Genomic DNA, 22,103 nt, shown 5'->3' on the forward strand with positions numbered 1-22,103 from the left:
GAGAAAGGACTGTCAATTAGCACAAGTAGCCATAGGTAATTGTTGTATAAATAATGGAGGGCAATTTACTTCCATATCTCAAGAGGTTGTTTTGCAGACCTGCTTCCTGCTTGTAATATCAAAATCACCAGCCTCCTCTCCCTTTGGTTTCCACTCAAAACAAATACTCATGTATTTATTTGCACACCCTGCTCCTCCCACTAGGCTCTCTGTTGCTGGGGTGAAGTAATTGGGATATGAAGCAGCTATCTGCTGAAGAGATACAAACAAACCACATAAGCTCTAAGAGCTTTTTTAATTCTAAACAGTGGGATTAAACAAAGAAAAAAACAAGATAATCTGTTGAAACTGCATTTACCTCCTCCATTTACTACTGGAAGTTCCACTAAAATATTTTGAAACTACAGTGCACAATGGCTTGATGACTACTAGCAATATTACCAAGTAAAGATAAACACCTGCACTAAGTATGCTACTTAATTCTTCTAAGCTAAGTTTTACAGAAGGTAATGTCCCACCTGACAAACAGAAACACTGCTTTTTACCTGTCCTGCCCATCCGGCCTTCTCATTCAGCTGCAAGTTCTCCTCGGCCAGTCGTGCATTTTCACTCTGTACCTCCTGCAGCTGGATCTCCTGTCAGAAACAGTAGGTGTCACTACACCAGTGTCCTCAGACTGACCCTCCCACCTTGTTCTGCAGCATGACTCCGCTGCTCCTGTTGACTGATAGTTCAGGATGCTGACAGGATGCTGCTTGTGCAATGAAAGGCATCAGTGGACAGCACTGCTCACGCAGATGTCAGCTTCAGTAGCAGATGTCCTCTTAAGTTCCTTTTCTCATTTATGTAGCCTCAAAACTCAGAATGAGAAAGCCATTTCCTTGAACACTATCTTCACCCACAATTAATCAACTTTCACTATCGGTTAAAAATCACAGTTTTCTCTACAAAGTTCATTCAAGGAAGAAAAAATTATTCAGAAAAATCAAAGAGAGTTCTACACTGTACAGTTTTAAACGGCTGTCTCTAGTTTGAAATCAGGATGCAGTTTGGAGTTGAGAAAGCAGTGTGAGCCAGCTATTACTCTACAATACAGAACATTGTCTCTTAGCAGAAGGGAGACCACAGACATACAGACAGACACTGTCTCTATTAGTTAAGTCTGGACTACCTGAAGCCCCTTTGTACAGCATTAGAAGAATGTGACAGTTTCATAATCGTAAAAGATTCCACAAAGACACACACGCATGTCATACATACATTCCCTCACACCACTGTTGGTTTGGATGGCCAAATATTTTCTCAGCATTACAAGAGCTAATTCCCCTTGCTGGTAGAGTCCCAGTTCCAGCTCTTCAAGGTGACTTGGTCCCTTCTCAATCTTGAAAAGCTGCTAACAACAGCTAACAACAATCACCAACGTATTCCTTAAGCATCCCATAGTTACTGAGATAGTGAGAATGAGCTATGGATATGTAGAACTGACTTGAACTGAGACTCAAGCAAGATGTAAAACCACTCAGAAGGTCAGTACCCATTGATGAATCCATAGCAGGCATGCTCAGTGCACAGGCTGTGTGCTATTAACCCTGGCTGGCCGGAAACCAAGCATGGGAGGGCACAGAGCAGTGCTAACTCATGAGATGGCAAATAATTGTATGCATTTTGGTACACTGGCTAAACACAGTACTGTGAACAGCAAAAAAATATGCACTCGTGTTTTGTGTTTTCACAGCATTGTACAGGTTGGAAAGAACCTCTAGAGATCATTGACACTTGTTGAATGCTGATGGAGACCAACCAGTGCATGTGAGCACAGTGAGGAGGGGGTAGAGCATTTCTGCAGTGGTGACAGTGACAGCATATCACACACTCTGCTGGTGCACATTTGTGCCAGCACAGCATGAAGGCCTTGCTCACTGCAGCTGAAAATGCACAGTTAATGGTGATGACTGTGCTGAGAACTGGTGTTCTGTAGCTGAGAACTTGCTCTATCAAATAGAGTTATTGTGCTCTTCGTATCTATTGTAGTTTCAAAGGAAATAAGGACATATTATTTTTGGTGTATATGCATAAATACATAATGTATATGCAGCCCAAGACAATTCCTCTTTACTCACTGCAGCCCAGGCAAGCCAAAAAGTTGGACACCCATGAACTACACATTGTGATTATCAGTAACATCACCAGAGCTGTTCAGCAAAGTTGAAACAGAAGGAAGAAATCCAGATGCTGCACTATTACCTGTAAAACCTCCACGAAATGAAACAAGAGGTAAGACTTCATCCAACGAATAGAAGCACAAGAAATGGCTGTATGTTCAACTACCATCTCAGGCTGCACAAATCTTTTGATGCTTGCCCAGAGTGAATGTGCAAAGAGAAAGTATCTCCCCAGACCGGAAAAGGCTATGGAGTTTTATTCAGTGATTTATGTAGCTTTAGTCAACACAGCTAGCTGAAGGACTAAATAAACAATTCCAGCTTCAAGAGCTGAAGCCCCAAATTTGTGACTTTTCAGATTGACACTGGCAATTCATTACTGCAATAAATAGAACAGAACCCAGGAGAACCACAAAACATCCAAGCTCCTTGCCATTACACTCACACCATTAGGCAATGAGAACACTTACGAGTTCTTTGCATCTTTTATGCTTTTTTCTCACTTCATGCTCAAGGTTTTCACATTTTTTGCGTTTTTTCTTGAGTTCAAATTCCTGCATAGAACAAGCAAAAATAGACCACTAAGACCATGTTCATAAAATGTGGAAGAAATTCAGCTTCTTTGATCCAATGCTATATTGGCTTTTTCTGTTTTCTTAAGAAAATCTTTGTTACAAACATAAATGACATATAAACCCAATGAGATTAAAAAAAAAAAAAAAAGTAGTGAAAATAAAAGACTTTTCAAGTAAAACAGGTATTCCTCTCTTCCTCAATCCTTTCAACTTCTGGAAACAATTCTCTATTTCTCAGTTGCAAAAATTGTACTGATTTGTCTAGGATAGGATGAAGGACAGGATGTGAGGAACAAATAGGCAGAGTTGTGGAGTGTTTCATACTGAAACACTAGCTGTGCTAAATTAGCTCTTATTCTAATCCAAATACATCTAACAGACAGCAGACAACCACTCTTTATGTGCCTTTATCTGTGGTTACTTGCTACCACTCTTGGTTCCCCAGCTGGATAAAAATGGCTAAACCTCACTGTGAACTGTCCCATTTTGCTAGAGTACTTCACAAAGGCCATACTCCTCACGACATCAGTCTTGAGTCAATCATGTCTGTTCAAATAATGCTGAACCAAACACATCACAGAATCTATCACTGGCATGGCTTCCTCTCCTTTCAGACTGATGCATACCCCCAGCTTAGCACAATACCTGGAGCTGACACCCAGCTTCCATGCAGAGACAGCCTCTGCAGGTTGCATCTAGGAAGACTTAAGTTCCCAAAATCTTTGCCTGGATTCTATGGGTGAAAACTCAAGAAAAACTTGAGCTCCTTCATCCAAAACCAGTCTGGCTTTGCTCTGGAAGGCAAGTGCCAAAAGACACAGACCCCTTCTGCACCCGTGGACAGGGCAACAACTCACCAGCTGCTGTATCTGTTGGCTGCTCTCTTGGTCTGTTACTGCATTTTTTGGAGGGAAATTTTCATGTCCTTCCAAGGCAGGGCCCAGTGGTAGCACACCTGGTTCCACCTGGAAAGCAAGCGAGATCTCAGAGCTCAGGGACAGCCAGGAGCACCAAGGAAGACATTCTCCTGGCCATAGCACCTAAGATAGTAACATCTCACAAGAAAACTCCAAAACAATAATCACAGCTGGAAGGTGATTAGATGGGAGGACACTACCCCCTTAAACAACCAAAAGTGAAAAATCAGCAAAGATCTCAGCATCCAAAAGGCAGGGAAGAGAAGAGGGTATCAAGAAAGGGGGCATTCTACCGTGGTTGTTGGTGAGAGGGACAGAAACAACCAATGTGCTGTGCCTTATGTTCCAACACCAAACAGAACACAGAAACAAGGGAAAGCCTTCACAACTACTACAGGAAGATGTCTGGCTGATAGCTGACATGGCTCAGTCTGCTCAGACTAACTACTGACAGCAGGACAAGGCCTGAGGTAGGCAGATGAAAAAGGCCATGATAATACTGTTTTTCTTTAAATGTTGAAGTTATTTTTGATAACTAGGTTTTAGGGACAGCAGCTGACAATCATCAAAGTGAAGTTATGCAGTGAAGAGACTTTGTGACTGCACCTCAGCTATGTCACCAGCAGCAGAATTTCTCATTTCATCTGAATACCTGCAGTGAGGGATCTAAGTTACTAAGTCTGCGCTCCCTTCACAGTCAGTTATCAGGACTGCATCCCAGAACAATACTTACCAAAGTCTCTTTTAACTACTTCAGACTTGAAACCCTGGTTTCAACTACAACAATTTTCAAGTTGAAAGCCAGAAAACTGTAATAAGACTCAAGACAAGCCCAGGCTAACCAAGTTTCCAGATTTTCTACTGCAGAGCTGGTGCTTGAAGCAGCCAAGTCCTGAAACTGACATCCTGCATTGAACTCAGGGACTTCCTGCAGCCCTAGAAGTAGGAAGACATGGGAGTCTCATGAGCCAATAGCTGGAAATCTCAAAGTCTCCACCCAAGCCATGGGCCCTTGCATGTCTTCATACGTTTTGTCAGAACGTTGCATTTCAGTCAGCTTTAATGAAATAAGATCTCAAGGAACACTAGCAGATGCCATCTAAGCTCAGATACCCACTGTACCAGTTACATGCACTATGCTTAGCAAGTCATACTCTCACAACAGATATGTAAGAAATTTCTGCGTGTTTGTAAGCACTTTTCAGTAAAATGATACATAAAATGATTATATTCTTAATTACAAACTTTCAAAAGTTATAAAATTACATTTGCCCACTCAGGTCTAATTTCCATCCAAGAACAAAGACAACCTCCCCAGCTACGTGCTCATACACTCTTATTTTTCCACAGAACCCAGACTCATCACCATACCAGACAACTGCTAAATGAGACTGGCACACATCATGATGAGCGCTATGCCCTGGAGCTGAGCCACCTCATTCACAGCAGGGACTGAAAGATGCTCTTTGAACCAAGTGCAAGGAAACTGTTCAAGAAAACAGTTAAAAATAACCAGAGAACAGCTGTCCACAGTGAGCACCTATCTTGGCAAAGCCCAGCGAGACAGCAGGGTGAGGCTGTACTGCTGATGAGATGTCCAGAAACGTAGCAGCTTAAGTCAAGCATACAACAGGCACAGATGTACTCAGGCTTTGGCAAATGACCAGACTGTTTAAAGCAAGCAATAAAGTATATTAAAAATGTTGTAGTCTTTCTAGAAAACTCTGTCCTTGGCATGCAGGAACCATCATCACAATCCTGCCCCCCCAGAAATGCTGAAGCATCTTCCACCCAACCACAACCTGTCTCCCTGCTGTGCCAGGACAGCCCTGTGCAATGTCACAGAGCTGGACCAGGAAACTGATTCAGGTTACAGAAAAAGTGGGAAGAAGGCTATGTTTGTTGGGCTGTTTTTAACCCAGATCCATTCTCTAGACCCTAACACTCTGCAACTCAACACAGCCTACAGCAGCATGACTGGAGGAACAGCGGGAATGTGCAACGCGAAGTAGGAGGCTGCTTCAGTGAGTACGACCACTGTGAGAAATGCTCACTACATTAGTATTATTACAGAGATAAGCATCATTCCACAACCCCAAATAAAGAAGCAGAGAGATCAGAAAGAGAAGACAGAAAGAGAATTTTCCAACACCACTAAGAGAAGCTTGTTCTTTACACCCTGAGGAAGTTCCTTGAAAGTCAGGGGATAGAGCCATGACACACTGTGCTGCAGAAGGAGACAGAAGAGCAAAATCATTTATTTTACTTGTGGTACCTGTGGTTTTTGCTACCTTCATCCTCAACACAGTACCACTGCACCCACACACACGCAGGTCCTCACTCCCTGCTCTCTGATGCTACCACACAGCATTCTCGCTATGTTCAGCTGGGAAATCTTTGGACAATGAGGACTGGCTCTCCTGATTCTGGAAAAGTGAAGAGCAGCTATGAGAAAGGATATAATGCATATTCTCTATCACGAGGAGAATGTGACGGATTCTGCAGTGTCAACTGAAAATCAAGGATGACTAGGGCAGAGCAGGACCAAAATGATAAGTAAAAGAAGTCTGTGCATCTATCCTCATCATCTGAGGGGGTGAGGGTTCCCCATGGCAGAAATGTCAAAGTGTGAAGAACAGCTGAGGATTTGTCTCAGAGATTGAACTGTCAACCAGAAGAACTATAGAAACCAATATAATAAACAGTAACAAATTACCAAGAGTAGACAATATTAATCTGAATTTAAAAAACAAAACAAACCCTTCAGCATGAATGGAATGTCTCAACTTCAGCACCAACACAGTAAAGATGTGCACTATGCCACCTCTCTAACACAATGCAAAACAACTGGAAGGTGGCAAAAGTCATCTTTTAAAAGGCTGCCAGTGGAGATCGGGGGAAAGACGGACCTGAACATTTGACATCTGTGCCACAAGAAAACCAACTGAATTGCAACAAAGAATATGCAAATACTTAAACAAATCCATATTTGGAAAAGAAAAAAAATCAACCCTATGCTACACTCCTGAAGCTATAAAACGGGTGAGGAAGGTGCAGTACATACAGCCTGCCTGGTAACTCTGCTACAGTGCTTTTTTAAAGGCTTCTGCAGACACTAAGCTGATGTAGGAGGGGAAGGACTTATCTTGGGTAGATATCTGGGGAAAACAAGAACTGAGAGGCAGCAGGAGTTGTGCACCCCAAATACTGATGTGGTGATGAAAAAAATGGTGAAGGGTCCTCGTGGCACTGAGAGATCACAGTGTGGCATGGAACAAACCATGCTTCAATAGTAGCCAACGCTTAGACAACAAGACAAAGGGCTCTGTTAGGAAAGGGAGAGAACTTTGTTCTGCTGCTCTGGGGGATCAAAAACGACACATAGAAAAACAACTAGAAAAGACAATGTGTTTTCCCAAGGAGGCTGTGGATCCCCATCCCTGCAGGCATTCAAGGCCAGGCTGGATGTGGCTCTGGGCAGCCTGGGCTGCTGGTTGGCGACCTGCACACAGCAGGGGGTTGGGACTGGATGAGCACTGTGGGCCTTTGCAACCCAGGCCGTTCTATGATTCTATGAACTAACACTGGATAAAGCAAGAGGATCCTCCAAGAAAGAAAAAATGGCAGGGGGAGCAAGGGGGCAACAAACCAGAGCTCAGAGCAGCATGCGAGGCCGCAGGTGTGACGTCCCGCCCCACAACATCGCAACTCCACGACCGACTGACGGGAAGCCCCCATGCCGCCCGCGGCCCCGCGCAGCCCGGCCGTGACGGCCCCGCGCTCCCCGCCCGCCCCTCAGGGCCGCGGCCTGCAGCGGGCCTGCACGCAGCCCGGCCCCGCGGCGCAGCGCCCAGCGGAGGGGCCGAGCCGCCCTGCAGCACCGCACCGCACCGCACCGCACGCACCGCACCGCACCGCAGCCCGGCGGCCCGGCAGCGCGCAGCCCCGCTCCCGGCACCACGGCCCACCGCGGCCCGGCCTCACCTTACCTTAACCTGCCGGCGCGGCTCGCCGGGGGGGCGGCGCCGCGGGGATTGCCGGGCCGGAGCGCTGCGGCCGCGGAGGGGCAGGGCCGGGCCGGGCCGGGCCGGGCCGCGCCGGGATGGGGCGGCTGAGCGCGGAGCCGCTCCGCAGCGCGGCCTGTGCGGAGGCCCCGGCTGAGGGCCGCGCGGGGCTCGGGGACTCGCGGCCCGTCCTCCGCCACGGCCGCGGCGTTTGGAAACCGGCCCGGCCGGCGGGAACCGCGGCTCACGGCTGCGATGAGGTTCCCTCGAGCGGGAGCGAAGCGAGTAACAGAGCGGCCAGGCCGTCGGGCCGCCGACCCGCTCGTCTCACCTTGCCGGGCGCTGCCCCTCCCGGCGCCGGCTCTGCCCAGCGCGGCTCCTTCGCTGCGGGCGCGTCTTTGCCGCGGGCGTTCGGCGCTGGGCCCGGGCGGACGGCGGCGCTGGGCAGGGAGCCTCCCGAGCCGCCTTTGGAGGAGCGCAGGCACTCCTTGAAGTTCTTCAGCGCGATTTGCCTCTGCAGCCGCAGCACTTCTTTCTGGGATTCCCGCAGCAGCCGGTCGAACTCCACCACGTTCGGACAGCGAGGGTCACCCTGCGGGGAACGGTAGCACGGCGTGCGGCTCCAAGGTGCAGCAGGTTAGGGTGATGTCACGCACAAAGTGCTGCCCAACAGATGCCAGCACACCCTGTTCCCTAACAGAGCACACCAAAGCTTCTCTTTCCTGGGCCCCCGACTCCTCCAAAGCAGTCATTTGACATCCTAAGTGTCAATACGTAATTTCTCTCACAGGTGAAAACTAGCCTGCAATGCTTTACAGTTATCCCAGTGTAAAGCTATGGTAAAAACGGCTTTTCTAAGTGCGTGCTTTCTAAGTGTTTGCCAGCAGAGAGCGTGTCAGGATAATACAATTTCATTTCTTCATTCCACAGCAAAACAAGAGCCCCAGCTGGGTTCCTCTCCTTGCCGTGTGTGCTGGCATTCTCTGCAGCCCTGTGCATGCCTGGTGGTTAGAGCTTTAATGTTGGAAAGAATGAACCGTATCTGAGACGTGTTTGCTTCTGACTCAGGGTGTTTGGCTTTTTAAAGTGCTACTGATTTCTGACCGGAGAGGGCTTGGGTGGATAGGCTTCTATCCTCAGCACAAGTAGCCAGTCCTGTCCACTCTGGACGCAAAGGCAGCAGCTTTTAAAGGAAGCCAGTGCAATTTTAGTCTCGCTAAAACAGTGAGAATACGCCACCAGTTTGTGTTAATTCCTCAAAGGTTTTCAGATTTCAGAAAGCTGAAAAAGACACGTACCTGCATGTCCATACAGACATACAAAAGCTGGTTATGAAAACCTGTCCTTACAAATATGCTACTGAAGAAGACATTGCTCATTGCCCTGGAAAACTCCTAAACCAGTGAATTCACTGCATAATTGGTATCCAGGACAAATTTAATCTGCTTCCCCATTCACTTCCTATTCCCCCCAAAAATAGCATGTGCTTTGCAAATACAGTTTGTGTAGAAAAGCATAGTTACTCTCAAACAACAAGGGGGAAACCGAGGCACCATTAATGGGAACTGATTATAGATTCAAGAAGTGAGCAGCTGGGCACTCTGTGCAAGACCCACATTGAGGCTATCAGGGTTAGTTCTTCAAACAAAATTGGTGGGGGCTGCCTAAAAAGCTCCCTTCCTCCACCAGAAAATAGAAGCAGCTATTTCCATAGAGAGCCTCCAAAGCCGGGGGGGAAATAAGAGAGCAGAAAAGCACTCAGTCTTCCACTCACAGCTCCGATTATACATGTCCTCTGCAGCTGCCTTGCCATTCCCCGCAGCCTCCAGGAATCCCCACTGCAAGAAATGGCAGCCTGGTGGAACCTGGAGCAGGGCCTTTGTTGCAAACTGTCACTGCAGCATGCTCTCAGACAAACATCTTGCCCTGAGAGCTCTGACTTGGCAAAACAAGGCCCACGCTTTTGCAGCCTGGTGCACACGTCGTCCTACCACTGGAAATGAACAGAGTACATCTGTTTCATAGCTACTGAAAAATTTGTGCTGAATCAAGTGCATTAGATTAAAAATGATTTGGCTACAAACTCTGAGCATGCACATAATATCTCTGCTCATAAACCCCCTCATTGGCATAATGCATTTTGCATGCTGCAGACAGATTAGGGGAATTTTGAATTTTAACTAGCTGAGAATTAAAATTTAATGAGCAGCTTGCTTGGAAGATAAATAGGAAAAAAAAAAAAAACAAAAAAAAAACAACCCACAGGATCAGATAGAATAATTTCCTCTCTGACAATTTTTCTCTGCAGATTCCCAGCTCATGTACTGATGGCCCTCACTGCTGGTGCCTTGGCAGGTTACACAGATGGTCTCACCTTCCCAGCCAGGGTGGTTGCCCATGCCCTAGCAAGGCAGCAGCTGAAGTCTCAGCAGCTATGAGGACTGCACCCATATGTATTTCCTTGGCCAGTAATGAATCTTGCTCTCCCGCCTTTGTCACATTCTTCTACAGTTTGTCAGCCTTCTATCCCTGGGAGATTCAGCTTGTTCAGCATGCTCTGCTGTGAAAATCAGAGGGCTTGTTCCCCCTTCTGTGGGAGTCTGCAGTGAGCAGTCATGGGGACAGGAAGGAAATTTGTTCTTGGTAAGACTGTAGAATGCACTCAGACCTAGATAACTTTCTCTTGTGATTTAACACCAGAAGGGATCACTGGGACAGCTCTGTACAAACAGTGAACAACACCCAATTATTCTTGTCTAGACTAGATCTATGTTAGGGAAAGACAGAGAATCTACTTGCAAACACATAGTTGAAGTGAACACATGCAGAGCTCAAAGAATGAAATAAAGCTGTTTTCAGCAAGAAAGTATTTGTCACCTAATATGAGTAGGTAGAAATATAAGTATTATTTCTGCTCAACTGGGTGCAGGAACATAGCACTGCATGTGACCACTTGCATACTAGTGAAAAAGGGAGAATGAGAGTGTATTAACTGACCTGCATTAAAACTGTACAGCTTGTGAACAAAAGACATATCCGATATAACCAGAACAGATTGCTCTAGCCGCTCTGAGCAGGAATTGTTTCACCTAATTTAGGTGCCTGCAGAAATTCCTTTTAGAACCACCTCAGAGAAGTGCCTTGAAAGAATGTCCAAGCAGTTTTACACACAGGTCTCAGGATGAGCTGAATTTTCCCTCTTATTCCAGTATTGATTTCAGCAAGCTCTGTGCTGGGCCACCAGACCATGTCCACGCATCAGCACTGTAGATGGTTTTATGAATACCCACCCTCATTTTAGGATTTATACACCTAATATCAGTAACACAAGTGTGCATGTAGATATCACCACTATGATGGCTGCAAGCACTAAAAGCTGGTGCTGAGAGTGTGCAATCTGGAGTGATTCTTGGGAATGTGCTCAGCTGATTTGCTTTTTAAAGAAATGCATTAAAAGGAAGTCCTGCTTCTACGTCTCACTTGAAGCTCACTACAGTGAAAGGCCATTCTGTATCTGTGGCTTCTGGGGTTTTCCAGGGGGACAGTTTTAGTTGCTGATGAAAATGGCAGTGCAGGATCTATGAATTCACAGAGGGAGAATTGGGATGTCCCCCAACACACGGTTCCAAGTGGTCTCGATTCTGTCTTGGCCACATGTTCCTCTAACTTTCCCCATAACAACTCACACATCAAATACACTCTGCTTTCAGTCTGCCCTTGAAACTAATCGCCATCGCACTGCTGGAGCCTGGTTCCCGACATTGTTACTGCACTGTCTGCACCCAGCCACTGCACAAAGTCCCAGAAGTATCTCACCTTCCCCGCGATGAGTTTAGCCTGCAGCTCCCGGCACTCCTGCTGCAGAGCTTCAATCTGCTTGTCTTTTGCCAGAAGAGCACTGGCTTGCTCTGTCAAGTCCTTGGCACGCTGGCGGGCAAATGCTTTCTTACACAGCTCCAGGCTGGAACCCTTCAGGGGCACTGGAGCAGTTACCTAAACCCGGAGAGAGCAGCAAGAGAGAAAGCCACATACATTGGCATTTTTCACTCAGAGGGTGGTGGGGCACTGGAACAGGTTGCCCAAGGACGTTGGGATGCCCCATCCCTGGAGGCATTCGAAGCCAGGCTGGATGTGGCTCTGGGCAGCCTGGTCTGGTAGTTGGTGACCCTGCACATAGCAGGGGGTTGAAACTAGATGAGCATTGTGGTCCTTTTCAACCCAGGCCATTCTATGATTCTATGAATGATGTTGGCCAACTATCACCCCGGGTGTCATCAGAGACCAGGGCCAGGACATGCAGCCTAGCCCCAAAAGACAGAAAGAGGAGCATAACAGGCATATGGAAAAGTCAGAGGAAAGAGGAAATGCTTCTTTGAGGAGCAGATCAAAGAAGAAGTGGGAAGGAGAAGGTAAGGTGAGCAGATGAGGCCAAAGCACACACAGACAGTATAGGGGGCTGCAGGCAGAGAGAGGAGAGGAAGACAGAATGAAGGGAGAAATACGGGGAGAGGACAGTGGAGAGGAGGAGATGAGCAAGGGGTAGAGGAGGCCAAGACAGGAGGAGAAATGGAGCTTCCATGGGGTCTTCGAAAGACAGTGGGGAACAGCTTATGCAAGGATGGGTAGAAGATATAGTCAAAAGGAGAGGTGAGGGAGAGCCCAGCTCACCCAGGCCAGAACAGCTGATGCTGCCCAGCTGCAGTCACCTGAGGATGACAGCTCTCATAGGAGTTCCCATCCCTAAGGCCAGCTCTCCTATGGAGTACCAGCACCACAGGTGGGCACCCTGCATGTCCTGAGGAACTTGGTTTTCCCAGGGCTCACCCAGGGCTCAAACAGCCACTATCCCAAAGTTAAACTCGGGGAAAAAAATGAAACAGCATTTGTGAAGTTGCTGGAGGTTCTGCATAGCTGTTGGTTGTATAGCAAATGATTTTTCTTGGCATAGTACCTGACAAGTCCATCTGGCAGCAACTGTTGTGCTGCAAGTACCAAAACTCTGTGACAGACGTGTCCCTGGTGTAGTGCAGGGTCCAGGGACAGAGAGGGCAGGGAATGCCAGGAAAATTCCCTACCTTCCCCTACCAGCAAAGCTTTTGCTTCTTCTTTCTATCCTAAAGAGCTTGAATTTCCCCCTGGCCCCCGGTCTCCCTCCAATGGGAGAACATTTTTCCCCTATTCTGTTGCAAGCTACCTTTATGTAGCTTGTGCAGATGTTTGTCTGCAAAGCACCATATCCTACAGCCATGTCCTACTACTCCTGCACCACATCAGAAACTACTGGGTTTGCAAAAAGCTCTTCTTCAGTTTGAGAAAGAAAAAAACATGCCACTTGCACAAAAATGCTAGTGAGGTGTGCACGAGGCAGAGCAGAATATCTCACCCCTTCCTGTTTTGCTTTACCACACTCCTTTTCTTATTCAAATACTTCCTGTTTCTTTTCGATGAAGTCAGATGAGTTATTTTCATGACTAGCCCAGGGAAAGCTGAGCTAATTACCTAAATTAATACTTTACATTAGATTGGCACATTTACAGCAAGAAACCAATTAGGAGGAAATTGCTCAAAACCAGCTCCGCAAGCATGAGCTGAAGAAGCTGGTGATGGTTCTTTCCTCGGTTCAGTTTTGCGGTTTTTGCTCTGTCGCTGATGTACAAAGCAAGTCTGATGCATGGCCTTGCCAGGTTAATTAGAGAGGAAAGAGGAGGCCTTTCTGTCCCAACAAAAGCAAATAACAAGAAGTCCTAGGGGCAAGGTGCTCTCCTAGCTCAGGCCCCAGCACAGCAGAGGCTCAGCACTCACGACTTTGAGGTTGGCCTCCTGGAGTTTTCGGGCTCTCTCCTCCAGCCGTTTGGCGATCACTGCCAGCTCTGCGTTTTTCCTCTTCAGGTGCTTCACCTTCTCCTCTGTCTCGGGGAAGCAGCTCCTGCGCTGGATAACAGAAAGAGAGGGTCAACGTGAGACCTCACTCAGTGTCCCTCTGCAGTGCTTACACACTCACCTTCAGTTGTCTCCTCCATGGTCAATGAAACTCTGCTTTTCCTGATATTTTGTTAATGTGACATCTTGGTTCTTCAAAGAAACCCCTTGCCCAACCCAGCCCATGGTCCCTCTGCAACCTTGCACTCTCTCTGCTCTTTGCAGGCTCTGCCTTTGCCGTTTGAGACTTGGCACCTATCCTGGCTGCTGGCCCCTTCTGAAGCCTATCCCTGTTCATCTCCCAGCTGCTTCAGTATTCAACACATTGCTGTGGGTTTGTGCTGCAGCACCATGTTACAATGTGAGCTTTGCCGCTGTCCTTGCTCCCCTGACACTGAAGCATGAGTTTGGGGGACGGGGAGAGAGCAGCCAAGGACTTTACAATGTTTGCAAACCAAATTTCCTTTTCCTTTCTATTGATTCTGTTCGCTCTTAATCCCCTTTTATTTGTTATCTGTCTGTTTCGATAAGCTGATCCTTGTTCTCTCAAGGTCAAACCCAGATGTGTTGTGCTGTCTTTTCACATTAGCAAAAACGTCAGGTCGGCTGATCCTTATTTCCTTCACTACCTCTGTGAGATCCCACCACGTGCACGTGCTGCTTTCACTGCCTTATTTGGTTTCCTTCAGTCAGAAGACAGAGGCTGATTTTTGAGAGTAAGATTTGACAACAACTTACATGACAGTGCTTTGCTAAAATCCATGGTTGTCAGTGGGTGATCCTCCCTAGTGTGCATGGCGTGCTGAATTTATGCTCTTAGTGTAAGAAAATTATCTAAAACATGTTTTGAATTTGGTTATATACATGTTGAATGATTAATCTTTTAAGGATATTTTGAAGGGAAAAAATTGGCATGAACTGTCCTCTTCTCAGATTCTTCCTGCCTTCTTCCAATCCTTTTTAGACAGCTGCTGTGACATTTACATTGGGAAAAGGGAAACACTTGCCTAGGAGGGCAATATGGCCCTACACTTTCAAAGATGCCTGGAGAATGAACAATGCAAGGTCCTCCCCTTTGCACAGTGTAGTTCAGAGTCAGGGTTGATGATGAACTGAAAGGTTATAGGGTTGGACTGATGCAGCTCTGCCAGCACTGCAGAACTTAGCTCCAGGGTGGCTACATCCCTGCACTGCAGGGCTTCCTAGACAAGGATGCTTTCTGGTGAGGATTCAGTAGGGAGAATCCCCTCTTCTTATTTCCTGTCTGCTAACCATGGACATGGAACCCAAGGAGGTGGGAGTAGGGAGGAATGGGCAGCCTGCACTGTGGCAGCCTGGCCTGCCTTTGGGTGCTGGGGGTGCAGCAGGGATCAGGTGCCAAGCTCTCATGAGCAGGGGGCACTGCTGCACTATAACCCAGAACAGGGCTGACTGAATCAGTGTTTCTGCTTTTCCATTTAAAGAGGAAACAAGAGTGACTTCCCCCTCCCCTGCCATCGCTTCACTGCTGCCTTGCTCTCTGCCAAAGCTGGCAGCTGCAGAAAAGCCTCTTGCAGTTGCCAGCAGGCAAACAGTGCTGGCAAGGATGTCAGGGAGGGCATCAGCAGGTCACCAGGAAGGGGTCCTGCTCAAGTCAACACTGAGTGCAGCAGAAAGGCACCTAGGGGACCCAAAACACACTGCCCTCCCCTCAGCTGACCCCATGTACCTCTTCTCTTGGAGCTTGGCCCAGCCAGGACTCCTTCCCCATGCATCGTCCACATTGTTGTGTCTTGAGCCAGCCTAGTGCCTGGCCAGGGTGCAGGATGGGGCTATGTTCTGCACTCACCAGCAAGCTGTTCTCCTCGGTGAGACTGGAGCAGCGGTGCTGCAGGTCCTCCAGTGCGCTCAGGAGCTTCATGTTCTGGCTCACAAGGAAGCTGTAGTCAGCCCCGCTCTGCAAAACAGCATGGGAAAGGCAAAGCAGGGCTTCACTTTCCCAGAGCAAGGGTGCCATGGCTGCGTGCCCACCCCAGCCCCACAGTGAGCCCAGCCTGGCTACATGGGTAGGCCAGTGAGGTAAGAGTGAAGGCAGCAAAGAGGGAGGGTGAGACCTGGAGGCTGATTTCAGGACAAGAGGAGGAGACTCTCGCCTCCTGATTTCAGGAGAGGAGGAAAGAGACTGCACATCCTTTGGAGGTAGAAGAAGCAACGATCATAGCTGAGTGCTCTCTGCTCTACCTGACTGTTGGCTGCTGCTCCCCTAGGGCTGTACTGCTAGTGATGTGGGACATCAGGTAGGTGACTATGGAGGCTGGCACCCAGCACGAGTTCCCCCTCCCAGCACCATGGGCTAGCAGGATGGGTCACTCTCAGCTGCATCAGGGTCTCAACTTAAACCTTGGGAAAAAACTCAGATGCTGACATTGTCCCCAGCTGCTTGCATTTTGACACTGTGCCTCCTAAACCAGCTCAGAACACAAACAGAGCCAACAAGAGCACATGCCATGACACACCAGACATGTGCTCCTCCCCATGGCTCAGGAACCAGCAGCCTTCAGTACTGCACAGTTTTTGGAGGCAAAGAGACCTTCTTGCCCACCTCCCCATTCCAGCTCAGGTCCAGGAGCCATCCAGGAGCCAGCCCCAGTTCTTACTGTGTCAGCCTTGCCAGTGGAAGAAGGCAACATGCTGGATTTCTTTGCAAAACACCACCTTAATTTTGTCACATCAAAAGCAGCAGCAGCTCTTCTGGGAGCTGTATATATAGCTTGTGGTTACTGCTTCCTGCGCAGATCTGCTCACCACAGGCTTGCTGCTGAAGCAGGGTCCCAGAAAGTATTTTTGTGCGTTAGCAAAACTTGGGGCCAAGCTATTGCTTCACAGTCACCATATGGCAGCAGCAAAGCGCGCACCTCAGGCAGACCTGGCCAGATGTTCTCCCAGCAGCCAGGCCAGTCTTGCAAGACCCAGGATGACTTTGCTGGTGCCACCGGATGGCTAAATCCTTCCTGTTATGTGGCTTTGTGTGTGCAGCCAAGTCTACAAGTGAAATGCTCTTCGTTACTGAGAAATACCTCCCAGGCTCTCCTAGTAGCAAGAACTCAGGCAGATTGCAGCACAAGGATGCTTCTAAGCTTGAGGAAGTCTGAGGCTGTCTAAAACTCACCACAGTTTTGAACAAAATTGGTTTTGGCCTCTCCATCACTTCAATCTGTTAAAAAGCACAGGAGACTGCAAAGCACTCCCCACCAAGTCCCCTGGCACAGCTGAGCACCACAGGCAGCAGCATCTCATCCCTATATGGAAATGCCTTGGCAAAGCCAGGAGGATAAATAGGGGAAAAAAACCCTGAAAACTAAAAAAAAAAAATCAAAACCCCAAACCACCTCCCATCCCTTCCAACTAGCCTCACCCAATGCCCCCACCAAGTGCCTTCTGACACTGCAGCAGGGCAAATTAGGTGTCTCGAGTCCCCAGGCCTTTAGTGGAGCTGTTTGTAGATGTCCACCCTGCAGAAATCCCAGGGTTAAGAAAGGTAGAGCGAAATGCCCCATGGGAAGTGGTTTCCATTTGTGGGAAAGCAAATGCATATTTATTTTCCTCTTTTCCACCCATAGGCACAGCCAAGAAGTCACAGAGCCAAGTGCTGATCAGGCTGCACAGCCCATTGCTCTGGTCCCAGGTCCTGCAGCACCACTGGTCCCATCCCTGCCGCTTTACAGGCACAGCATGCATCCCAGAGAAAATTCCCATCTCCAGGAACAGCAGAGCCCTTCCTGGCACCCAGGAAGGGGACACTGTGGGTCCAACAGGGGCATGGAGCAGGATGTGGGCACAGTGGGGTCCTGTCAGCATTTTCCAGGCAAGCTCAGCAGAGCTGTGGGCTGGTTCAGCACTGCCATCCCTAAAGCTAGGAAGGCAGCCCTTGGGATGAAGTCAGAATGCATTATTTCCACCTCTTTGCCACTGCCAAGAAGATTCAAGCTTTTCATCTTTCCTTTCTGGCGCCCACCAAGGCCAGGCATGCTCAGCCTGGGGCAGGATCTGGGCGGCTGTGGAGCAGCCAGAGTGCCGTGGCCTGTCCCCAACAGCAGCCAGGCTTGTGGCACGTCAGCACAGTGCTTCTGTGGGGACAACTGATACTTCCAGAGACTCTGGAAAGGATTCTACTGGGAACCAACCCCCCTTATGGGCTCATTTCAGTCTTTGAAACCTCTTTTCTGTAGCTAAAAACAGCATCTTCACCAGGCCCAGAGGCAGCTCCAGAGCCCACCACACAGCAGAGGCCAGGCTGTGCTGAGCTTAGGGGTGCTGCCAGCTCCCCTGGGCCTGCCCTGAGCTCCTGGGTGCTGCCCTGAGCTCCTGGGTGCTGCCCTGAGCTCCTGGGTGCTGCCCTGGGCCCTGATCCAGGTCGGGTCAGCCCGCAGCATGGCTGTCCTCAACCCCTAGGACCCTCTACAGCCTCAGGGCCTCACCAGGAGAGGCACGAGGGGCAGCAGCAGCAATGTGGCATCAGGGGACCTTCCCTGTGGCCCCGCAGCTCCTGAGGAAGTTTTGCCACCTCCTCCTGGCACAAGATCGGGGCTGGGCTGGCTGCCTGGGCTGAGTCTTCCTTGCACACCACATGGCCAGCACCGACCGCCTGTCTAGACGTCATCCCACACTCATTAAACATTCATTTCCCATAATGAAATGGCTTTTCATTTATTAACTGCTCCTCCGTTCCTCATTGCTCCCGCACTCTGATGCAGCCTCACTGCAGATTGTGCTTGCAGCCCCCCTAAATGCTGCGTTCAGAAGGGAGCTGAGGAAATCTTTGAAAGAAGAGGCCCCCACACATGGCTTGTCTTCATAAAGATGCATAGAAGTGCCAGCAGGAGCCATGAGCCAAAATCCAAAGCATCCCATGGTCAGGGAGGTAAAGCTGGTGGGAGCTGAGGCAGTGCTGTACCAGAGGGCACAGGGAGCCCTCGTGTCCCTACATCTAGAGCTGCCTTGGCCACCAAAACAGTTAAGTCCAGGGACACCTTTGGCCATAGGGGACATTTGCTAAAGGCAGAGCAAAGCAGAGAAATAACAGCAGGGAGGCTGGGAGGTGGGAGCGGAGCGCAGCTCCTGTTTGCAGCTGGCACACAGCTTTGAAGCGTCTCGTTTCAGGGAAAACATGATCATCTGTCACCTCCGTTGGCAGGTAGAGCCAAAAATACAGCTTATTTGCAACGCATCAAGAATGAACAAACACAGGCCTCAGCAGGACAGCAGCAAGAGAAGCTGTTTCTTCTTCACCTGAAAACTTCAAAAAGCAACTGAGAGCTGCAGCAGCTTTTGCAGGGAGAAGTGCCCAGCCAGGCTGCTAAATGGGTCATGTAGCCAAAATCCCCCAGGAACCACCCAGCATCCAGCGCAGGCTTTGAAGTCCTGCAGAACATTTGCAGGAAGCCATTTGAGGGGCAGTAAATCACACTGTGGTGGGGCTGGCAGCACTGCTCCGCAATGCGGCTCGAGCACACCGTGCTGCCATGCCTTGTGGCTCAGCCTGGCACCAATCGGCCCGGGGACTTTCCTACACCTGCTGCAGGGACTGAGCCAAAGACAAAACCCTGGCCTGATTGAAAATCCCAGCAAATGTGGAGGAGGAGTTAACCAGGTGGCCCCTTGAGTGGCACATCTCAGACAGCTTTTGGCATTCTCTTGGCTGATTTTGAAAGGTATACAATCTGAAGATGTCCCTACAGTAACTTCTCTGCCTGCAGCAAACAGGGCTCCAGTTTGCTTCCCAAAAGCTGCCTCTGAAATCCAACCCCCACCGCTGCAGACACCGCTCCCTAAGTAAAACTGCACTGCTGCTTTCCTACTCTCTCAGATGTATTAAATCCACCACCTCTGCCTCGTTTGAAATCATTGTCACCTGTCACGCAGTAAATACTGAGCCTCAACCATGTCAAAGCCCTTTAGCAGTCCATTCCAGCTGACTTTGGTAATTAGTTTCCTTAACTCTCAGTCCTTGCCACTTAGAAATAAAACCTGTCACTGCTCATCCGTTTTCTCCTCTTCCATCCAATTTCAGTGAAATCGGTTCGTAGGAGAAGCTATTTTCTGTAGGCTGCTCTTCTGCAGTGCCCTCACTGCACGTCAAAAGCAAGACGAAAATAGCATCACCTCCTGCTGGGTCAGTGAGCAGCAGCAGCAAAACCCATTGGTGCTGGCACAGCAAGCACACCTCGTGCTGGAGAGCGCGTTATCCAACTGGAGGTAAAAGGCAATTTTGGTTAAAGGTAGGAGAGAAGTAGGAGAGGAGCTTGGGATGCAGTCGTGCTCCCCCTGCCACTCCCCTGACAGGCAGCCTGTGTCCCACAGCTTCCTTCATTTTGCACCACGTTCCCACTTTCAGACACAAACATCTCTGCTCTCTGACTTCACGAGGCTCCCCTCCCATTCCTTGCCCTGTGCGCTGCCAGCTTGTTTCCATGATTCAGCATTTTCTTCCATTGCCCATCCCTCTTCCAAGTGTGACCTTATACACTGTGATTTCCTCATTTATCTGATTTTTATCGCCACTTGTAACAAATTCATGGAAGAAAAAATCCATCTGAGGGTATTTACTTCAAAGATACTGCCTCCAGCATTGGGAGTGTTGGAGCCACACACCGCAAGATATGAGGAGAATATTCAGGAAAACATTCACATTCTGTTTGTTCTTTCTTACAGCCTTGCACAGGCATTGCTCCTGCATGCCCTGTGAGCACCGCCAGCTCTTCCTGTGTTCCTCACAGTGTATTTAAAATAAGACATGCGTTAAAATTGGAATCTCACAAATTTGTATCCTCTATATTTTTATGAAAGCACCATCTCCAGTCTCAGAAAAACAAACTCTGGTGCTTCATGAGGAGAAAAAACAGCTGGACATCATGGCCAGACTGTCCTCTAATGAGCTCAGCTGCATCGGGCTCCCCAGACAGAGAAAAAAGAATGATTTTTGCAACTCTGAGACAAGGAGGAATGTGAGTGGAGAATAAAATCGTGGGACAGAGGCAGAACACAAGACTACCCAGCGTGCAATGTGGAGCGGTTTCTCATCTTTAACAGCAAATGCAAAATACAAGAGATTTTGCAAGCAGATGAGAGAAAATGACACCTTAATACCGCAAGGCTGCTGGAAAGGCAGCTGTGAACCACTCCTGACGTACTGCGCACGCATTTCTTCATCTTTCACAATCACACAAAGAGCAGATCAGCCAGCTGAGAGATACGGAGGATTTGGAGATACCCTTTCCTGTCCCTGCAAGGCCAGCCAGTCGCCATACACAGAAAGCAGCCCTACATGGGACGGACCCAGTGGGGACAGTCAAGTAGGCAAGGTCCTGCTGAGGGTGCAGGCACTCATCCAGCAGGTACCATCTCTACCACAGCTGCTCCTTGTCCTGCTCTCCACTGTGGTTCAGAGGCCTTAAACCAACCCTTCTTGCAGTGGGAATGACCTGCCTGACACAGAGTTAGGACAAGTGTGGGTGGCCCTGTGCGGGATTCCCCAGCTGTGACCAACCTCTCTCCATGTTCAACACAAATCTTACTGCAAACCAGGATATACAGCTGGAAACTGCTGCTGGTGACTCCTGGGCTGCGATCCAGCTTGGTTACCAGATAACCTGAACCACAGGGTATACAAAGCGAGTATGACAGCATCACCTTCCTACCCCAGGTCACTCCGAGACTCAGGTGACTGACTGGGAGCCGAGGCAGCTCAGCCTTTTTCCCTCACTGATTTCTGAGTCCTGCCGCAAAACTGAATCTGCAGAGAAGTGGGCGCAGGCAGTGGTATTTACACTAGGAAAAAGCAACATGTAGAAGTGGGAAGTAAATGTGTTAACATCCTTAGTGCAAACACAGAAGAACGGGTGACATTGCAACCTCTCCTTGCATACCCATCTGCGCTGCCCACCCTTTGAGCTAATGGCACATGGGCACTGCCTTCCTGCAGGTGTTCGGGATTTTTCTTGTTGAGGTCTAATGAGCATCAGCCTGAAGATCTTGGCACTGCAAGCTCAGGCCCAGGCAGCTCTGAGGTTTTTGTGGAGCATCTGGGCTCTCTTTTTTTGATGCCACGTGTCAGATAATTCTCTTTTGTAAATATGCAAAGAAGAAAAAAACTGGGGAAGAGTGATAAAATTTAGCTCTTTCCAGGTTTGGTATTTTGATGGCTAGAATGGGGACAAATGTTCGCTGATAGCTCATCTTTCTTGTAACAGAAACCCTAATCCAAAGAAACACTGCCTAGAGAGGCATGAGACGTTAATACTGACAAATGCACGTGGGAATGAAGCACCTGTCTACATGAGCAGCACAGGACTGTGTCAGGCCTCACCCCAAAAGGCCACTGAACTGCAGTGCCCACCCCATGCAGAAGTGCTGCTGCCATCTAACAGGATCACAGCTCCAATAGTTAATATCAGATCTCCTTCCCACTTCAAAGCCTCAGCAGCAGTATTTGTGGTCTCACTAGCTTGGTTGTATGGAGTAGAAAGACTGGATTGCCTAACATGTTCA

At 48.7% G+C, this 22,103-nt stretch overlaps 1 protein-coding gene across 11 annotated transcripts in view; it reads right to left on the reverse strand.

The window, feature by feature from the left end:
- TSPOAP1 (TSPO associated protein 1) overlaps nt 1–22,103 on the reverse strand; it is a 62,250-nt gene that overhangs the window by 34,258 nt on the left and 5,889 nt on the right. For 10 of the 11 annotated variants that reach the window (XM_090122628.1, XM_090122621.1, XM_090122624.1 and 7 more), the window contains exons 2-8: nt 15,406–15,513; nt 13,461–13,589; nt 11,475–11,651; nt 7,990–8,250; nt 3,595–3,702; nt 2,633–2,716; nt 546–635 (exon numbers count right to left, since the gene is read on the reverse strand). In XM_090122628.1, the coding sequence (XP_089978754.1) occupies nt 546–635; nt 2,633–2,716; nt 3,595–3,702; nt 7,990–8,250; nt 11,475–11,651; nt 13,461–13,589; nt 15,406–15,513 (957 nt within the window). The remainder of the gene's footprint in view (nt 1–545; nt 636–2,632; nt 2,717–3,594; nt 3,703–7,989; nt 8,251–11,474; nt 11,652–13,460; nt 13,590–15,405; nt 15,514–22,103) is intronic. The other variant, XM_090122626.1, reaches the window with a different exon arrangement.

Source organism: Phasianus colchicus, chromosome 21, assembly GCF_987193195.1.
Source record: "Phasianus colchicus chromosome 21, bPhaCol1.hap1.1, whole genome shotgun sequence".
NCBI lineage: Eukaryota > Metazoa > Chordata > Aves > Galliformes > Phasianidae > Phasianus > Phasianus colchicus.